This window comes from Grus americana, chromosome Z, assembly GCF_028858705.1.
Source record: "Grus americana isolate bGruAme1 chromosome Z, bGruAme1.mat, whole genome shotgun sequence".
NCBI classification, from domain to species: Eukaryota; Metazoa; Chordata; class Aves; order Gruiformes; family Gruidae; genus Grus; species Grus americana.
In genome coordinates this window covers 14301543-14323056 of record NC_072891.1, presented here as the reverse complement: position 1 = coordinate 14323056, position 21514 = coordinate 14301543, and the positions used below count along the sequence as shown (strand labels likewise).

General features: G+C 36.5%; 1 protein-coding gene across 1 annotated transcript in view; it reads right to left on the bottom strand.

The window, feature by feature from the left end:
* Positions 1-208: 208 nt before the first annotated feature.
* The window catches only part of SLC1A3 (solute carrier family 1 member 3), a 63420-nt gene continuing 42114 nt past the window's right edge, over positions 209-21514 (bottom strand). The window contains exons 4-10 of the mRNA XM_054810828.1: positions 19518-19722; positions 18068-18110; positions 10249-10544; positions 8386-8619; positions 5626-5820; positions 4047-4181; positions 209-2766 (exon numbers count right to left, since the gene is read on the bottom strand). Of these exons, the coding sequence (XP_054666803.1) occupies positions 2562-2766; positions 4047-4181; positions 5626-5820; positions 8386-8619; positions 10249-10544; positions 18068-18110; positions 19518-19722 (1313 nt within the window). The 3' untranslated portion in view covers positions 209-2561. The remainder of the gene's footprint in view (positions 2767-4046; positions 4182-5625; positions 5821-8385; positions 8620-10248; positions 10545-18067; positions 18111-19517; positions 19723-21514) is intronic.

Below are 21514 nucleotides of genomic sequence, written 5' to 3'. Positions count from 1 at the left end.
TTTAATTTTTTATGTCCCTCCCCCCTTTACTTATTTATTTTTGATCATGAAACTGTAAGCAGGTATTTGAAGTGAGGAAACCCTGCTATGTCAAAGCCCTGCTGTATAAAATGGCCTGGAATTCCCGTATTATGAGTTTGTTGGCTCTGAGTTTGTGCAAAGCTTCTATTAGAGAGTCTTTGTAAGAAATTCTAAATCACAAAAAAAATTAATGTAAAACTATTTTTATTGAAAATACATCTACAAAGTAATGTTTCTCAATCCACTCTGGGTGCATAGCAATGCAGAACCGGTGAGGGATGGGGAAGGGAATCTTTCTATAATACCTGATTTCCATAAGAAACAAAGTTAGTATAAAAAAAGATCACATTCTTTGTGACACAATTCATTTTTTCTCAGCTGATGTCATAGAAAGACAGCCATTTACATTGTCTTTGCAATGTATTTCCAAACAAAATCTTAACAAAAAATTAAATTGTTATGCCGTAAATTCTACAGTTAATGTCTATACACACATTCTGAATACAGTATCTATATAAAAATATCTCTAATTACATGTCAGAAAATGCCTGTCTGTATCCTAGATTTGCATTCTGTTAGCAAAAAAAAACCCCCATACTTGTTCTTTTTCAGTCAGAGATTCATTTAGAGCTTTGTTGGTTTGACTGCTCAGTACTCTGTTAAACCCCGCTCACTTCATTCACTGGAGAGGTCCTGCTCGTATTGTCTGGATTACTCAACTGGAGAAGGTGGGCAGGAGTTTTCAATCCTAAAAAAACCAGTCTTGCCTGGGAAAAGATTTGCCTTCAACCAGCATGCTGACATTTTCACTACAGTTACTTGTACACTTTATTTATGTTCTTTCAGTGACAGAAGCAACGTATTGGGTGTTTTCTGAGTGGCACCTGGGACATGGCAAGGGAATCCTTCATTTCCCATCAGAATTTTTTGGTAGGGGAACAGAGAAAGAAGACAACTGAACATTTTGATAAAAAAAGATCACTCCACAGATGTTTTCATTCCCCCAATTGTAACTGCATTCTAAAACTTTCCAGTTGCACCTCTATAATAATACAAGGCAAAAAAGGAAAAAAAATATATAATTTATATTTCTAGAAAAGGGCTTCATCAGGAAATAATCTTGACATTAACAAAAACAGTCACAGGATTACAAGTGCACTGTCTCTCTTTTTTCAATCTTTCCTTATCTGTTCCCTGAAAGAAAGCTACAATATTGTGCTTCAAAATCCTTTCTAATTAAAATGTCAACATTTATTATAGTATTTACTATTTTGCAATTTATGTATTTTTCCTAGTAAAAAGTAAAAAAAAGCACCCATTCGTTTTACTTTCTAAAGGGTCATTCTTTCTTTTTGAGATGCTACTGATAAACACACCAGGATTTTGAAATTTCACATTGAGATAGGGAGCCTTCTTCTCCAGATGGAAAAATGTAAATACAGCTAATAACTTATCAGTGGGATGAGCAAATATTTGGGAGATTTCCAATCAGAAAACCTCCTGTTGGTCTCAGAGATTCAGATTTAGAATCCAGTCCCTTTAGGATCTGAGCATCTCACTCTTCTGCATCTTCTGCAGAAGGCTGGCACTACCTTCTGTTCTTATTATTCCTTATTAAGTTGATAATTGGCATACCAAGAGCATGCTATGGTTTTTTTCTAAACAGAGATGAAGACACATTTTCTGTCACAGTCAATACAGCCTAAGGCCTTGCTCCTATAAACACTTACACACAGATTGTTCAACTGGGTTGTGATGTTGAAATTAAGGGGGCAAATCCAGACTGGAGGTACATACACACATATATACTTAAATGTTTGCAAGTCAGTGGGAGCTGACTAGGTTAAGTTTTTGTAAAGATTGGCTGATGATAATGCAAAAGACTGTGTCTAGATAAAATAACTTTCTCAGAAATACTTCAACTCAGCTTATAAAAGTGCTGATTTGGGATATTATTTTTTTATATATCTTCCCCCTTTTTATCCTTTTAATTTATGTCCTTCTTTTTATTGTTCTGCTAGTATTTGAACAACAATAATATAAAACTAGAGAAAAAAATCAGATAAAAATAAAAAATCCTGTTAATTTACTTAGTTGGGTGCAGTTATCAAGTTAGAAGGATTGATTGTGTCTTTAGAGTTGTTAGGAATTTTGCAACAGGTATTTAAAAAAATAAAACCATTTTCAGGCTCTGTTATCTGTTTTTACCTTCCAGTTCATCAAAAAAAAAAAAAAAAAGTTTCACAGGGCTGAGTAACATATACACTGATTCTTGTTTTTATTTAATTGAGAATCTTTTTTTGATCCTCAGTTAGCACATGTCTAGCAGGACCAGTGTTGTTGCTTGTTAATTTTTTTAAGTGTGAAGCCAACATATACCGTGATCACTGCTAATTTGGAATATATTTTCATTAATTCTTTCCAGTGCTAGCATAAAGGGAGAAAACAAGGAATAAGTGAACTTGGTGAATTCAAGATATAAATGGCTGGAAAAACTTTGTTTTCCACACTTGCAGTGTTGGATTCATGCTTTCTTTACCCTACATCTTGGTTTCACTATCTAATGGTTTCTCGCTCTCATTTTCTTGTGAGATCAGTTGGTATGGTTTCTTCATTTCATTCTCCTCTATCACAGAATTACCCATTTCAGCATCCCTGTTCTTCAACTCATGCCGTGATAAATGTTCAACAATTCCTGCTCCGATGGAATCTCCCAAGACATTGGTAGTGGTACGGAGACGATCCCTAAGGAGAAATAGTAAGTTAGCCTTTATTTCACCACTTGTTCAGGAAAGCATGCAGACTACCTATTAAAATGGTCTTTAAATAGCTACTAGATGATTCAGCTATTTTATGTGTATTTATTGATCTGAACTGTTAATGCCATGATTTCTTCTATAGAAATTAACAAATTAAGTAGGATTTGGAGTCACAAAATGTGTTAATAGTTTTGGCAACTTCACAACAAGAAACAACTGTGTGATGAGGATAACGGAGCATATGACAGATACTTCTTGGAGGCATTTCTATACTCTGGTGGTTTGCTTTTATATCCTCTGAACATGTAAGCCAATGAGAATCTACCTCGTTAGGGTAATTTCCCTCCTGATCATAAACCATGGTCAGTAATTTAGGGTGGAATTCTGCTGAACTGCTTCAAATTAAACTACAACAATTCAGCCCTCTTAGAGGGCTGCACCCAGAAGATGTAGGAGGCAGCTTGACAAGTGACTAGGACTGTTACTCTATAAGCATCCACCTACATAAGGCTGAGGGCATGTGGTAAGATAATAATTTGAAGACACTATGTTCTGATAAGAACACAGACAATTTCTTGCAGGGATCACTTGAGAAGACTGAAGGGCAAAACCCCCTGGCAACTATAACCCATAGGGGTTAGACAAAATAGAGGTCAGAGGAAACCCTCTGCCTTTGATTTAGCTCCTGGACCCAAGGGATTTCCCCATATACCTACAGGTATCAGTTAATGTTCTACAGACAGAGGAATGGAAAAACTGAAGGACAATACATTGTGGTGGCTGGGTAAGAGAGTTACACAACTGTTTTCCATTCCTGTGTCCATGAGATAGACACATGAACCTTTCCTAGATTAGATAGTTATCAGGGCTGCAATGAGCTGGGTCAGATCTGAATCAGGTCTGAGCCCAACTCATGGAAAGGTTTTCATTGCTATCCTACAAAAAAGTAGACGACTAAGCAATTCTTTGCTAATTTGATTACAGCATGTCTGAAAGTTGTCTTAATACCCTAAGGATCCAGGTTTCTAAGTAACCCTTTTGCTCCTTTTGCATGCAAGAGGAAGCATCATTAAGTAACACCCCTCACCATCTGCTCTAAGAAAATACATTAATTGCAAGAAATTGTGATTATTTTTTTAACACTTCTTTCCAGCTGCCTTCCACAGTAAAAAAATTACACCTCTGATGGCAGTATTGCCAGAATGTCCCTGCATACTGCATTCTAAATATGGTCAAAGAGCTTAGTGACTCCATAAAAATACTTACAAGAACCAGTCCACTGCAATGATAAGAGTGATATCATCTGTAGGCAAACCTACTGATGTAAGCACAATGACCATGGTGACCAGTCCAGCTTGAGGAATGCCTGCAGCCCCAATACTGGCAGCTGTAGCTGTTATGCTGTGCAAAGAGATGGCAGAGCAATTAACTGACTTCCATAATAAACTCTCCTTATCATCTGCTAAACATTAAAAACAGATATGAAGGAAGAATGCAATTGTTCAGTAGTAAATAGAAAGATGAGCCCAGTCCCTTATCTGAACACTACATAGCTTCAGGGGTGTGTGGATTTTAATCCAAAATGTTTACACTAAGCCTTTATCCAGAACCCTCAAAACATGATTTTGTTAGGTGGCAAATCCCCTGCTAGATGCTAAGGGCCAGACAAAAACATTATAGCTACATGCCCCCACCTATTGAACAAAGTCACTCTACAAGCTCAAACATGTTAAAAGAAAAGATGAGGAGGTAATTTTGTCCTGGCAGATCTAATGCAAGGACTTTTACTCTTTGTCCATCTCACTATAACTTCATGCCAGGTGAAGTATCTGTCCTCCAGCAGTTGGCATTCTGCCATCAGAAAACAGAAAGCTGCCAGAAACTCTGAATTGTACAGTCTAGTAATTTGATAGAAATATACTTGTTCAATTTGTTTTGTCAGGTGATTTGGTGGGGAGCAGCTCTAGTACTACTGAATGTGGAACTATTGCCCTGGAGTGTGAAGGCAGAGTTTTCGTTCTGTTGATGAATATTGAATTAAGCCAATGTTTTTTACGAAGAGAAGCACTTCTGCTTGAAAATCACCTACATTCCCAGTTCACCACATCTGAACTTTCAGTGTTCCACTCAGTGTTCCACTCAGTGTTCCTGAGTGAAAAATGTGTCTTTCTCTCCTACAGCATCTCTTTCTTCCTTGCTGACATTTCTTTCTTCTGCACATGTACCCATCACCCTTTTCTTTTAAACTGTTTGAGTAACGTGATGAAATTAATGCAGATCAGTTATGATTGAGTGCTACTTAGTGGGTTGCTTGCTGTTCTGTTTCAAACATTGAAGGCTTGTGTGCTTGAAAACATACCTATCTCTCCACCTCTATTAGCTGGTCTAATAAAAGATATTTCTGTTCCTTACACAGCTTGCTCTACTTGTATCCTGAGACCATCAGCACTAGGAAAACACTACCTCTCCTAGCATTAGCACTGCGATGTTTTTATGCTACTGCTTTGCACATGCATTATAAATTATCTGTTACTGATTGTAAGTCTATAGCTCCCAACAGTTGCATGAGTTCTTAAGAAAGAAAATTTAAAAGTCATTAAAAACTGTTCTTGTTGACTCTACTAAGTGCAGTGTTAGGTGTGTCATGTTACAGTTTTTTAAAGGTTTACTTAACATGTGCTGGGGGGGCCTCTTCTGTGCAGATGTAAATCATTACAGTTAGCCAGCTACTGTAGCAGTTCTTGTTTTTAGCTCTAGACGCTTTTGCTTAATCCCACATATAACAGCAAGAAGGAGTCATCACAAAGGTGCTTTTACTAGATGTAGGTAATAATGGCTTCTGTACCTGATTGTGATAATCTGCCCAAAGTTCAGTTCAAAGTTGTTAACCTGTGCAATGAAAATTGCAGCCAAAGCCTCATATAAAGCTGTTCCATCCATATTAATTGTAGCACCAACTGGGAGTACAAATCTTGTAACTCGTTTGTCTACTCCATTTATTTCTTCTAGACACTTAAATGTAACAGGTAGTGTTGCAGAACTGAAATAAAAAAAAAAAAAACCAAGAAGGAAATATATATGACATAGGTTCTAGAAACAGGGAATGAAAAGAGTGTCATGCATTGTGATAACAAGAGAGATTGTTCTGTCTTAATTTTTGTGATCTACCAGAATATTTTTTTTAAAAATGCAAAGGCTGAATTTAAAGTCTTCTAATGATGGAGGTTCTCCTAATGCTTTTGGAAAGTTTTTCCAATGGTTAATTACTGTCACTGTCTATGTAGTCTCTAGTCTAAATATTGCAGTATTTTGTCACCACATAAATAGAAGAATCTGTTTAAAAATTCCTGCTTCTCATTTTTTTATCTCATGGAGTTAGGATTGAATCATCCCTAAGCATTGTTTTCCTAAAGTTATAGAAATTGAGCTATTCAAGCCCTCAGTAAACAGCATGTTTTCTCTTATTTATTTGTGGGCTCCCCTGAAAAGGGCATTTTGATGGACAATTACATCACTTTACCACTTGTGGGTTAACAGCAGAAGGCAGCTAAGCACCACACAGCCACTTGCTTACTTGCCACCACACCCTGAGTGGGGCAGGCAAAGAAGAAAGGAAAAGTAAAAGCAACAAAATGCAGGGGTTGAGATTTAAAAAAAAAAAAAAAGTTTAGCAAGTGAAGGATAAGTGGAAGAAAAGAGAAAGAACACAAACCAAAACAAGTGATGCAAGGGCAATCACTCACCACCTCCTACAGGTAGACCAATGCCCAGCCAGTTCCCGAGTAAAAGAGGTCTAGCCTCCCTAAAATCCCCTCTTTTCTCTTTTTATTGCTAAGCACGATGTTATATGGCATGGAGTATCTCTTTGGTTAGTTTGGGTCATCTGCATGGTTGTGCGCCCTCCCAGCCTATTGCACACCCCTCAATCTACTCACTGCGGGGGCAGAGTGAGAAACAGAGAAGCCCTTGATGCTGTTCAAAATACTGTTTATACTGCAAATAGCTATAATGTCAGTGTGTGATCAGCGTTGCTTTGGTCACAAATCTAAAACACAGCACCATACGAGCTGGTATGAAGAAAGTTAACTCTGTCCCAATCAGGCCCCGTACACCACTTAATCTTGTTCCCCTGCTGCTACATCCAAATATAATATAAATGATAATTTCATTTAAAGACCAACCCAACTGAACATTTTGGCTTCATATGCTACAGGAGTGCCCATTCGGCCCACATGATGCCAAGCTCCTTTTCAGAAGGAACTGCCTCAGAAGGAAGGATAAGGTAGCCACTTTATAAGAGCTACCTGGGCTCTTTGTTCTTAAAGATGTATCTCTACATCTGGGCACACCAAAGTAAAGAGGTTTTTCAAGACCCAACGATTCAGATTACTCTCAGTTACCTCTTCATTGCTAACTATGTAACAGACTTTTATGTCTTTGAAAATTGTATCAGTATTAATAAAATACTGATAGAATGTAAAGAAGGACTGTGAAAGATTGTGCTACAAAATCTCTTTGATGACAGTCATCTTACAGTTGAATTTTAAACAGCTTTTAAATCCAGTTACAGTATAGTATGTTCTCTTGCATCAATCTAGGTTCTTACTCAGAATCTTGAGCAGTGCCAAGTGGAATGTCTTGTACAGAAGCTGGATCATATCCTCTTAACACTATTACTGTTACCCAATAAAGTTGTAGTTTCTTTTTATTTTCTTTTAAACTACGTTGACAGGCATTAGTTTTATTATCTTAATTTAAAAATCATTATTAATCAAATTCCCTTTTAGGCATTCCACAAATTTGCAAGGATTGACATCAGAATGTCAAGTGTAAAATTAGTAATTGTCCCTCTCTATCCATTAATATACTGTCATAATTTTTTCAAGTCCTCAAGAGCTTTTTCAGTGATAAAAGACTGAATCAGATTCTACCTTAATGGTTACAATAACTTCTCTTCCAGATCTTCAAAATAGTCCCAAACACCTTAAAACATCAGTCTTTAGGAGATACTTTTAAAATCTATTTAAATAAAAGACATTTTATGAAAGGTCATAGGGTATAGAAATGTATATTTGATTACAATAATGTTTCCTTTCATCATAGATGCAAACAGTTTTGTTATTCATATGGCGTACCTATCATTTCATCAACAAAGAGCAGAAGTATCATTAGTGCTGCAGGTTGTATATCGGTTACTGGCTATCAGGATTTTAAGCACAGAATGTCAGCTGCCAATAAGGGCTTTCAGGCTCTCTCAGAGTGCCTTAGAACCCTCCTGTTTGCTGCTCCATTTTGCCATGCACATCCTTTGCCAGCAAGCCATTGCAAAGTACTTAAAAATTTCAAACACAAAGTCACAAGGGTTCCAGCCATGCAATCTGCATCACCAAACAGACTAATTTAATCTCTGTTCAGGGGTTCCTATAGAAAATAGAGTTCAAGTCAATATGAAGATAATAATTATCTCTGTCAGAGAGCAGTGGAACTGAAATAAAGTGACCAAGTAAATACTTGAATACAGAGTTAACCAAGTACATTAGGCAAAATTGTTTCTTAAACCAGTAATATTATAAAATCAATATGGTCTTAAAATATTGTATTTTACCTGGAAGACGTTCCCAAAGCTGTGACTAATGCCTGGATTAAGCCTCCAATAAATACCCAAGGGTTCTTACGGGTGATCAGGAAGTAGAGAAGAGGTAGGACAATGACAGCATGAATTAGCAAACCAATGATAACTGTTACAGTATACATGGCAAGCTGACCACCGATCACACCCATATCTTCCATCTCAACAATTTTTCCAGCAATCAAGAAGAGGATTCCAAGTGGAGCATACCTACAAATAAAAAATCAAATTAGTATCATACTGAACAAAGTAGAAATTCACTCCCCCATCCATACCTTTTGTGTTTATGTGCATGCATGAATAGTTTTCACTGTTAGGATGACTGCAATTATGCAGAAGCAGTTAAAGAGTTTAACTCTTTACAGATTAAACCATAGCAGTAAATGTTTCTGATAGACTCTGTTGGATTTAGGATCTGATAAAGATTTCAAGAGGTATAGCATGACTTTCAGATGCATAGGGAGATGGGCTCCCTTTGGAATTCAAGTGTCATTTAAAAGCTACTTTAGCCAATTCTGTTTAAGTTCTGTCTGTATGAACAAAGGCTCAACTGACATAGTTGTAGACTATGCAAAGTGTCCAGTTCTATTATCTCGCCAGTGCTGTTTCCCATGTTGTTGGAGAAGGAACCCACACAGAAGGCTGATAACTTCCAATGTGTTCACGCTGCTTCTGGCCATGCCCCATTTTATCCAGTGGGGCACTGGGCAAATACTTTAGCATGAAGCCACCTCTATGACCAGAGTTAGCTGCATTGTAGAGCTGCAATAAAGCTGGTATGATCCATTTTTTCCTATTGGTAAGCACAGTTACAGATGAAGAAAGAGCTAGTGCTGAGCATACAACTCTAACATAATTCTGCTGCAGCTGAACTTTTGGTTTAGCCTTATTTCTATAAATGTCCACTTATCTTTTCACACCAAGTTACCACCGAACAAAATTTATCCAGCATATCTCAATTGCATTTTAAGCCATCAAATCCATGGAGAAATTTCTCAGAAGTAACAATTCTTATCCACTGCTTTATCATCTTATGCGTGCTTTTAAAGAAGGAGAAAAAAAATTTGCTTTGTATAGATGTTTCCTGGCAGAACAGAATTTTAGTTACTGGAAAAAATATAATTATTTTTAGGTTTGTAACTAGTACTGCAACATATGTTTGTGTGCTCTTGAGTAGGCTTTTGTAGTTGATTTGTTTGTTTTCTGTAGTAAAGAAAGCAACTAGACATAATTTCTTAATTAACTTACTACATGACGAATAATGAATCCTTACTGTTGAAAAGACTTCATACCTAATGTTTGAGGGAAAATGTATTTGGTTTATTTACGTATTGAACACAATAAAGAAAGTAGGAAAATTATGAGTATGTGTAAGCAGTGCAGTGACAATGGAAGGACATAGGTGAAATGCTACACAACTGCAGGAACCAGTTGTGTTGGAAACTAATGATAACAACGTCTTGCTGTGTAGAAATAAGATTATGGGAGAGATTTGTCGGTTTCCTTTAATGAAGTCAGATTAGGATATAAGGAAACTTTGATAGCATACTGTTGTGACTGCTGTCTTTATGAAGACATAGAATGGCTCTGTATAAGATTAGCAAGTTCTACCATAGACCCTGATTTTTCTCATGTCAAAAGCTAAGCACACTGAAAGAGTAGGTATGTTTGGGCAAATTATTGACATACGGAATTACAGTTCTTGGGTTCATTTATGAAAAGAGCTACAAGATAGTAAAGATCTTATTGTCTGACTTCCTGCCAGACAGACTTGCTATCCAGTGCCTGTGATGAAAAAATATTGTAACTTAAAATGGAATTTATCAAAGAGGCACTTACCACATGATTAGAGCTACCAATCTCATGATAGCCTCATTAAGGCTATCAAAGAAGTCTTTTAATGCCTGACCTTGTTCCTTCATGCTTCCAATCACCAGGCCAAAGCTTATTGAGAAAACCACCAAGCCAAGGGCATTCACTCCATTTACAGAACCTGGAACAGGAACTATTTCCTCTTTCATTCGGGTGAGAGTTTCCATTGCTTCTGACACATTGTTTATTATGGAAGCCACTGTGGATGTGTCATTGGATGGAATATCTACTTTAAACATTCTCTTTTCATAGTTAGTTTTGAACTGTTAAAACAAAAATAAAAGAAAGATAGGAATTCTGTGGATTATGGCAAACAAAGGTAAAAATCACACACTAAATTATTAATTATTATTGTAGGACATTTTAATTCTTTGTGTAATATTTCTTGGTAAAATGTACTGTGAAGAAAACCTGGCTTTCCTGAAAGCAACAAAAATCCATATTAACTTCAAAGCTAAATCTTCACCCTTAGCTTCCAGAACTTGTTTTCTCATAAATATGTCAAAATCAAAGGCGCAGATTTGTCACGCTCCTGAGTTTTGTGACAAAACTATTAATTCTTAGTTTGCATTTTTATAAATTGTCATTTTCCCCAACATTTTTCCAACTGTTAAATAAATAGGTCTTTTTTGGCTAGTTAAAATATTTTCCTGTGTTCTGATGTTTCCTTACTTTTTAATCTTTTTGAATTAGAAAACATTAGACTGAAAGTAACTTAAATATGTCATACCTCTTTTTTCCTTTGCTATGACCATATTCTGCCAAACACTGTACAACAAACATTTCTAATTCTTTTATTTTCTTTATTTCTTTTTTTTTTTAATGTGTACAGGTATGATAATTGTGTTATATGTATATTTTTATTACTGTTTTTCGGTAGAAAAAAACTTAGGTAAAAATTCCGTAATGCAAATATCTGAAGAGTGTAATTGTGCTGGACTTGTGGGCATATGGATTAGACAAACATTAAGCAAGATGTTTAATGAGGACTGGAATTAAAGCCTAATTTTCTACCAAATTTCCTGTTCATTTCCTACTTTCACTTAACTGTGACGCATCTTAACTGACTTTGTCCTGATTGTCCTCCATTACCTCTCAGGTCCTCTCATTCCTACCTATTTGACTAGGTCAAAAGCAACATGTGATATGGCTGTTAGTGTTAGATGTCTGCTGCCTGGCTGGTTGGATGCTCCCTGTTGAAACAGGCCACGAGCTAAGTCACAAACTGCTTTTTTTTCAGTGGCAGCGCAGTCTTGTTTTGTCTGAGAATTGCCTCCCTCGTGTCAAATTAGGTTGGAATTGGCCACTGGGCTCAAAAATTATGACAGGAGACCGAGGAGTTGGGCAGCTACAGAGGAGAAAGCACAGTCACGTGAAGTTTCTTACCTTTAAAAACCCAGTTAGGAATCATTTTAGGTTGTAATAAGCATGTTCCTTCTTTTTTGTGCTTTGATTCTGGAATTCTGTCCCAGCAGGGGGATGCCTTTAATTCTTATTAGTTAAGTCTCTTTAGGAGTATAATACGGATTTGAGGACCTCATTTAGCAAAGTCCATTTCAGCTACTAGACTGGTACACAGAAATGTAGATCTAATCTGTTGACTCGTCCTGTTGGTGAGACTTAAGTATTCAGAAACGTTACTAGGGAGAACACTCTTTCTAGAACCCCTTCCAGAGCAGTGGAAAAATAGTTTATTTGGAGATTCAAAATGGCAATCTGAGCAACAGGAATCAGAGCAACTTTATTTGCTCTGGTACAGTCACTTGAGCTAGCCTTTCTTTTATTATTGCTAAATAACGTTAAGGATAACTCTGTGGCTATCTCTGTCTTATTATGCCCAAAGTTGTCTATCAAAAGTCATGAGGATGTTCCTGGTGAAGCAAAAGAAATTAAGGAAAACCAAATACGAGATTGCTTGACCACCGCAAAACAAATTTTCTGTGTGTGGACTGGTGAAAAGCCAACTAGTTACAGGAAGTGACAGGATGAAATACCACGTTCAAGATGATAGAAAATGTTAAAGGTTTTGAAATAGATGAGGTGATAGCAGAGTAACTATTACTGCTCTGCAGAGAAACTGGTGATAAGAGATCCTTTTGTGAGCTTTTAGGTGATTCGTGCTTTCAGGCAGATCTCTATCTTGGTGGGAATCAGAGTTACCAGCTGTTCAGGTATCTCAAACAGACATTTTGATATCACACTGTGATTCTTCAGATCCTTGTTCTTTTGCAACATTCGGTAATGGAAGAAATTAAACAAACAAAAACTGCTTATATAACATATTGTAGGCTTAAGCATCTCAGAAGAGTTGGTTATTTTTATTAGAAGTCCACACACCTACCCTGATAATCTGTGATGGGCTAGACATTGAAGTCCTGTCATTTCTGAGGATGTTTGGTGCCTTTTGTCTCCAAGCAGCAGTATTTTTGTCTGGTAAGATTTTAGATGCAAAATACTCATATCTTTTCCTTAATTTCATGTGTGGAGAACAAATTAGAAGCAAGGTAAATATTATCTGGAACATACTAATACTGACAGCTTTCTATGAACAACTTTATCTGCAAGTGAAATATAAAAGATAATGGAATTTCTGGACTTTTTTACAAGACATGGTGCTAATGAACAAATTTAAAGTGAATCTTAATCGTTATCTCATTATGAGATAGACAATATAATTACAGTGAATTAGTTGTTCACACTTTTATTATTATTTTATTAGTAGTACAAGATACCCACAGTCATTTTGACTTGAATATATTGCATGACTTTGTAAGAAGCAGCATTATAACATGGCAGTAGCCATTCTAGTGGTTAACTTGCAGACAAGGTAATTGCATGGGTAACTTGTCTGAAAACTCATAATTTACTGTCAGTACTCTGAGCTGGTATAATTAGCACTGTCTGTGCTAAGTCTGTATGACGATGTAGTTTTTAGTGAACGGTGATTTTAAAAGCAACGAGTTTGCTTAAATGCAAACCTAAAAATGAAAAGAAATTAAAAATAAGGCAGTGATATCCCATCTTCCTAATTAATTTTTTCTTTCCTTTCCTTATGGCCATGTGTGAAAGCATTCTAAATTGTCTACAGAAGAGCTGATCACACAGGTTAAAATATATCTTAACTAGCCAAAATTATCTTGAGAAATAGATGGCATATATTAGTTAGTATTCATGTCTGGATGTGTGATTAACAATTCCAATCCTCTTGATAAGGATGAGTTCAGGAAAGAATATTTAATTAAAAATAGTTCTGAAGAAATGAAATTATCAGATGCACCTTTCCAGTTCTTTAAACTTCAGCTGGCATCAAATTCTACCTATTCACAACAGAATGACCCAAATTGTTCAACTGATTCTGTTTCTCTTGATGTACCAAGTTCACTTGTGTTTCTTTTGTCTTTTGATAGACAGAGCACAGCACGAAGATCAAGCAGTTAAAAAGCAGTATCTGCTTATCAAGCAGAGTGCTTATGACTGCTTAGCCCCAGGGTAGACAGCATTTTTGAATTTAGCAAAGAAAGAGAATTGAAGAGATAATGGCCAGAGCTGAAAGATAAATTCAAAGATTTCTTTAGATATCCCTAAACTAGGGGAAAATATAGTGGTATAGAGACATTTTTGAATAACGTAATCTAGTTTTAGGTAAGCGTGGAATATTTATCTGCAATCAGTCTTTTCAGATTCTCCTGTTGCTGATAAAATCACAAAAGCCCCCAAATGATCAGTGCATAGTGAAGGTAGCAACGTATCTCATATGGAAATAACGAGCACCAGAAAGTATGCTGTTTGGATTAACAATCTGTTGTTCCCAGTGATCCTTATCTGCCACTGGTTTAATTGGAGGGCATCCTGTTAGAGACAGGGTGCCAACAGGACTTTGATCTTTCTCAGGCAGAAAGGGAGTAACTAGTGAAGAAGAGAGTGAAGCTAAAGCCCAACACTTTCCAGATTCTTCTTCTCAACTTGGCATGCTAGGCAAGGGTGGCTCTTTCTCCCTGTAGACTTTCCTGGGGCTTGGGGCTGAATGCCGCCAGCTAAGTCTGAAATGGTTCTGCTGATTCTCAGTGGAAAGATTTATATGAAAGGATTTCCTTAGCTTTTCCATGAACTGTCTTTCTCTTCTACAGGGATTCCTCCTGGCTTCTGGGATCCACAATGGGGGATCCTTTTTACAGGGGAAGGGGCATTTTGTTCCAACACTCTTCCTGTTTCTGGGGAAGAAAATGTGCAAAGATGGAGAAGGAGGAGGAGAAGAAGCAGCAAGAGGAGGTAGCTTTGTTTGCCTCACAGACTTGCTGGGAAAGAACAGGAAAGGGAATCCAAAGGACCAGAAGTCTGAATGAGGAACTGTAGAAAATTTAGGAAGATCCTTCCTAAATATGTCCTAAGGTCCCAGTTTTCCTTTGTGACTCTTCTTCTCCCAGCAGCAATCCTGTAAAAGCTTTTCCGACTCCATCTATAAGCCCTCCCTCAGACATTGGTTACCCTTTCCGCACAGCTCCATTTCATTTTGCAGAAGAGCAATTCCACATCCAGAAAACTAACTTTACTTCACTAAAATTAATTATGCAAAGGATAGTAAAATTTCCATGTCTTGGTGTTACAAAATTTGAGTAATAGTTGATCTTTTGAGGTTAAAAGCTTTGGAAATGATAGTTGGTCCTGTGTATTAGTGGAGCTGCTTTGGGAAGTGCTTGCTGTTGATGGGGAAAGTAATAGGTTCAAAATTTGCTGTGAGTCCTAACACAGTCATTAGAGGACCTATCTGCTGGCTGTGGTGAGAAAGAAAGAAAAACCTTCCAGTGTCAGGAAACAAACTTGCCTAAGGATGCTTGAAAACAGAATATGAACACCTAATATTTCAAAAGGTGTGATTTGAATGCGGAGTGCATACGCCAGTGATGGTTTCCAGGTGTGCAAAGCTATGGGTCAGTATTATGGCTTTGAGTGTGGATAACTGAGTAGTGGTCTGTTCTGTGTTTGGGCCAGCAAATATGGTGTTACAGAACCAGATTAGTGCCAGATCGACCATCCTTCCTCATAAGTCTTCTGAGAAACATATGAAAAACCTGATGTAAACTTTTGAAAATAAAGTTATGGAGTCAGATGTTCAAGGTCATCTGGATACATATGAATCTTACACATACTTGTTTCTCCTGTATAATGTTTTTTAGTTTAACAAATCTGCTACAACAAAATTATTTATACCTACAAATCTAGGGTTTGGTACCTGATTCAAAAGGTAATAATATCAGTATGACAGATTAAAATCCTCGTGCTTCAGTAAGCATAGTTGCTGCTAAAAGTAAAAAAAAAAACTTTCACAATACATTTCCCGTATTTTGAACCATTTGTTGGAAATCCCTTTAAGCTGCAAAGCACATGAGAAATACAATATACATAATGTAAACAGTATCTTTAAGTCTGTTAAATCATTAAAGATGTAAACAGGACATCTTTAATTAAGAACATAGATTTAGGACTGCTGGTCACTGAGTCAAGTTTCCTGTTGATGTAGGATACTTTATCGAAAGAATTTCTCAAGCTGCATCTTAAAACTGATGAGGTAGTTTGTTTCCACGACTCCTAACTGAAGATTTTTCCAGGACCTCACCTTTCAGGTATTGATGGTTGGAAAACTTTTCTAGTTTCTTAAATTGACTCATAGTGATTTCCATTTCTTCTTGTATAAACATTTTTCTTTATCTTTTACAGCTCTGTTCCAGTTTCGCTTTTGTACCTGAATAGTTTTTAAATCAAGCTTCTTTTTGCTTTATATGTTTTCCTTTTTTGATAATCCCAGCAGCTTCTCTCTCCATTGTGCTCATTTCACATGAATCTTCCTCTGAATGTAATGACCAGAATATAGTCAGTATATTCAGAGAGGTTTAATTTTTTTTTTCTTTCTGATGATGACTTCTCATCTCAAAGCAGAAATTACTCTTAATTTCTAAATGTTTGTTTCATATGTGATGAAGAGCTAGAAGGAGGTAACCAAACATGCCAATATCTGCAAGAGCCAATTCACTTTGTTGTTGTGACTTTATAGTATTACAGTCTGCCAGGGACATACTACTTTCTTTAGCATTTGTTATACATCTTGATACAAAGTTCTCAGACTTTCTTATCATCTCACAAATTTCATTATGTCTTTTATAAAAATATCAGTTGAGGTATGCCTAGTCCTTCAGCAACTTCCATTACTATCTCCACAAATTCTACAATTTTTACAATAATCTTGTCCCCTTATCACTTCCCTCATATTAAAAACTGTTTTACAGAAGTCCAAAGAGATTAGATCCATTGCACTTCTGTGGCACAAAAAAAAAAAAAAAAAAAAAAAAAGAGCAATCTCATGGAAGAAAGATGGAACGTTGTTCTGGTACAATCTGTGTTTCAGAAACCTGTGTTATTCTTCATCTTTTTTTTTTTTTTCCCCCACATAGTTTTCATTTTCATTTATTACAACATCTATACGCTTTCCTTCAAGGTACTTATATCCTTCAGTACAACCAAGATCAAGCTAATGGGTTATGAACTGCTTAAATCAATTCCCAAATCTTTTTGAAATTGCCATTTGAAAGGCACAATGATTGCTTTCACCGGTTATAGATAATAACTTCCCAAATTGAGACATTTATTAAAAATACTTTCTGCTAGATCTGTAACTTTATGCCCTCATTCTTTCATTATTTTGAGATAAAAATTATATCATTCCCTGACTTTATTACATTAAATTCTTTGAATTGGTTTCTAGCTTAGATAGATACAGACTTTTGTATTTCCATACTGCTCTTCTGCATCACTGTCTTGAGTTCATCATGATCCTTACTGAAAACAGAGGCAGAGCATTTGCTGATTTTAGACCTGAGTCTAGTTTATCTTTAATCTTGACCAAATCTTTAATCTAGAGAGTCACCGCTTTTTATTGGTCTCTGTTTATATAACTAAAGAAAATGTTACTCTTTCTTTTCAATTCTTATGCAAGATGTAACTCAGCTGGACTTTGGAAGGTTTCTACTTTATCCTCTTGCTTCTTGACCTCCACATTTCAGCTTTTTTTTATTGCTATGGCAATAACTGGTAAGTAGTATCAGTTCAAGATTGTCTGTGGAGTCAATAGGAAGCAATTAGATTATGGAAATATACATTACAGATTTCACTGAATCTATAATGTCCTCCTTTTTTAAAAGGAATGTAACTAGTTACTATTATTTTCTTTGCAGAACAGTTAAGATGAAGACCAGGCCAATGACAGAGGAATCTGGGAAGCAACATAGAGAGAGCATTCCTATGCATTCCTATCACAGGTGACAGGAAGTCCCCTAGTTTGATTTTGTTATTGATATCCACAAAATTGTTGCCTTTGTTTTGAACCTATGCACATTTCTCACGTGACATATTTGAACATCTTACAGTCTCTGTACAAATGGTACATATCTCAGTATCTCCCAATTTAACATAACACTGGTTTTGAAAAGTAAATTCTGGATTGACTTTAATGAAGCTTGCTGTAGACTTATGAATTTGACATTTTGAAAAAACTTATTTTTTGATTTGCTGTGCCAGGTGTTTTCTTCACTTCTCATAGCAAATACTGAGACAATGTGATTGAAAATAAAGCACAGATTTGGTTGGTTTGGATTGGGGTTATTTGACAGGGGGCAGCATATATAAGATTTGTTTCTGCTGTAAGAACAAGTATGTGATATTCCTGAAGAAAATGCTATTAAATTTCAATTTCTTGCTTTGTATGTTTTAGTTGGAAATAACAAAACATTTTTACCTGTTTAAAGCAAGCTTCCACCAGATTTGGAGGGAACATATTTCTGTGAAAAAGAAAGAAAGAAACATGAGAAGTAATAAGACTCTAATAATATCTTAAGTAGGGGCACAGCTAATAAAAGAAGTGATGACCTAATTTTCAAAGGAATCCTAAGACAAATATGTAATTATGTATACGTGAGTAGAGCTTTGCATATAGCATTGGCCTGGTTAGCTTTATTGGGATGAAATGTAGTAGGGTAGGATAGATCCTGGCAATTGCAATCTCTGTATCCAATATTGTATAGCAGGTCTGGTTATGGAGCAGAATATTAGCTAAATTACCAAATGAACAAAGCTCTGGGTCAGTACTGACTTTTAATTTTGTATTTATTACTGCTTTCTGAATCCAGATTAATAAATAAGTTATAAATATTTAATGCATTGCTACTTCTCAGACAATTTTTGCAGTCACGTAGCCTAGTACATCATGACGTTTATCACTTAATTTAGAGTCTTGTCATGATTAAGAAATAAATACTTCTGAAGTTTGAGTATTCTTTAAAAATAACACATACACATATAATCATATATATGTGTATGTATACTTGTTACATATGGGGGTTTGTTTGTTGGCTTTCCAGAATGGTGACATTTCTGAGGGAATTAGAAGCAGCCTAACTGAATAGATCTTGAGGAATCTGAGTGCAAACCTCTTCATGGGTCTTTCTGAAGTCCCCCTTCCTGGCAGCATGACTCTTGGAGGCCTTTCTCCATGTCTCTGGCTTCTCCAAATGGGTTAGTGGAACACAAAATTTTGGTGGCTTTACCTGTGGAAAAGCTCCCGAGTTCAAAACCTCAGCTTCCCTACTCCCTGGAATACATCTGTGACATATTAGCTCTATAAAGGAGGCATTGCAGAGTCTCTGAGCAAGGAGAAAACAAGATTTTATATCTGTGGCCCTCTATTTCAAGCATTTTACTTGCCTGTTCCTGGAATTTACTTCCCATCCATAGAATTTAACAAGTTGAGTAGACGCAGCCAGATTGGTGGCTACAATTCAAAATTAAGATCAATAGCTAAATCAGGGATTCAAGTGAAGTGAGAAAACTGTCAAAAGTTGGAAGTAAAGGAAAGCAGAGGAATTTGGTAATAAGGCTTGTGCTATGGAAGGAGGGGAAAAGACCCATGCAGATAGCAGAATAGAAGTCTTTCTTTTGTGCATGAAAGAAAGAATCTTTCTTGGAATATTAAAAGCAGTTTCTTCCCTTGCAACAGCTTAATTTGAAAATAAATCCATATCTTCTTTCATAGCGTTGTAGAGGTTAAAGATAATGGTATCACACAGATGAAAGAAATTTGGCTAGTTTATGCAGTCACTGTCTAAAATTCTCTACTTTTGTTCTCGTGTGAATCTAAATATTACTGTTGTTTCTGTTGGTACAGAAAATGTGCAATATCATAGCCATACCTGATTAAATCAAGAAAGGCATCTGCTGCTGTCACTTGCACAATTTTGCCTTCTCTGTGCATGTTTTCTTTAGTACCTTTCCCAGGGTGGATGATGACCACAATGATTATACCGATCAGTACAGCAATGATCGTAGTACTCATGTAGTAGACTACTGCTCGGACTCCCATCTTCCCTGATGCTTTACTATCCAGGGCAGCAATTCCTAGTAAATATAAGCACAAGGACATTCACCTCATACAGTTGTGAGTAAACAGTATAAACTCAGCATGATGAAAATGGTTTTGTGGGAAGAGTTTTGATGACCTGTATATTTAAAGCTACCCAAGGTAAGTTGGCTGTCTTTTGCAGCTCGTACTACCCCTGTCTTTCCATCCCACCCCTAATGCTTGTCATTAAATAATTTGCTATTGCAAGAGTTGCAGCTTTCTGTGCTTTGTTAACACTTTGTTAAAAGCAAAGATTATTGGTCTGATGCAGCGTGGCACTCCTTGTATTCCAGTGAGCCAATTCATTGTTTTTGATTAGCGTAGTTACCATAGTCTGAAAAATGAGCTGCACCAAATTTGTAGTATTAAGAAAGAAAACAGAATACTCTCAAGTAATATTGATAATGTTTGCTACAATTAATGTATATGAAGAGTTTTCTTCAATCCCTAATGGAACAACCTCAGTTTACCTCTGTCTCAAGCCACGGGAGTTTAAAACAGATTAAAAACTCTTAGCTTGTTTCAGAAAATCCTTGCTATTGTATGAATAAGCATTTAGAGTCTTTTATAAGCTTTGCAAAACTTGCAACATTAATCCTAATTCTTGGCTCGTCTTAATGCATCTGATCTAATGCGAATACTAGGGTGCTCACCATGGCGTCTCCTAAAGTGTTTGTTCATCAGATTGCACCAGCAGAGCTGCACCGTGTTTTTCAAATGAAGGTGCAGTTCTGCCAGAGAAAGAGCTCTGAATCCCTGAGAAGCAGTGTCTCATGAGGATGGTCAGAAATGGAAATGCTCTTTCTCTTTCCAAGCAGGTGCAGTTAGTGTTCTTCTCCTTAAAATGCCCCTTTGCTCCTTCTCCTTAAAATTTCAAGTAGTCAGTAACTTCCCCATATTTCATCTGGAGGGCTATAACATCTGTCTTAAAACCGTGTTGATGCTTCTTGTTGTAATCAAGCTTTCAAAGTGTGGAATGAAGAAAGTGGTCAGGAAAGGATCTCTTTTGCTTTATTATCTCCTCCTATGGACCCCTATATGGCACTGTCTAATCCAGACTTCTGTGGACTGCCCACACAGATCTAGATGCCATCTTTGAACATATAAAACATAATGAAAGTTGACCACCTTCTGCTCTGGGTACCTATCTAAGAGGAGAAAGCATTTAAAATAAGGCAACAGGATTGCATGAATATAAATAATATGGAAACATAAAACTAGAATCATGACCTGGCAAAACTAAATGTTTTCTCAAATCATTGTAGATATATTGTACTTCTGTCTATCTTCTAAAGGAAGAAATATGTGTTACTGGAGTTACAGTGAAAGTACTCTAGTCAATGATGTAACTGAGATCAAGGCTGTGTTGCAGGCTCTGATCAAATCTTCAAAGTATAAAACCAATCACATGCTTCATACTTACCCTTTCATTTCAGCTAGTGTTTGCCTGTCCTTTCGGCAGAAGCCATTAGAGCCAGTAAGATTTGTACCCACACAATGAATTGCAAAGGGACATCACTAGATTCACACCCTGAATTGTTTGATTTTCACGTGCCATTGCAGTGGAAGAACAAAGTGTTACTGGCACAGTAAGAAACTGAAAATGGAAATCCAACATTTGAAGCACTTGATCCTTCATTTGTGTGCTTAGCTTTTCCATCTGTAAAACTGGATGATGTGGTAAGTTACATTTATGTTTTGAAATTCTGTAAGGAAATAAGCCCTATAGCCCTCTTGTCAGTGGATGGAGGATTGATTATTTTTTTAGACTCCTCAAAATAATCAAAT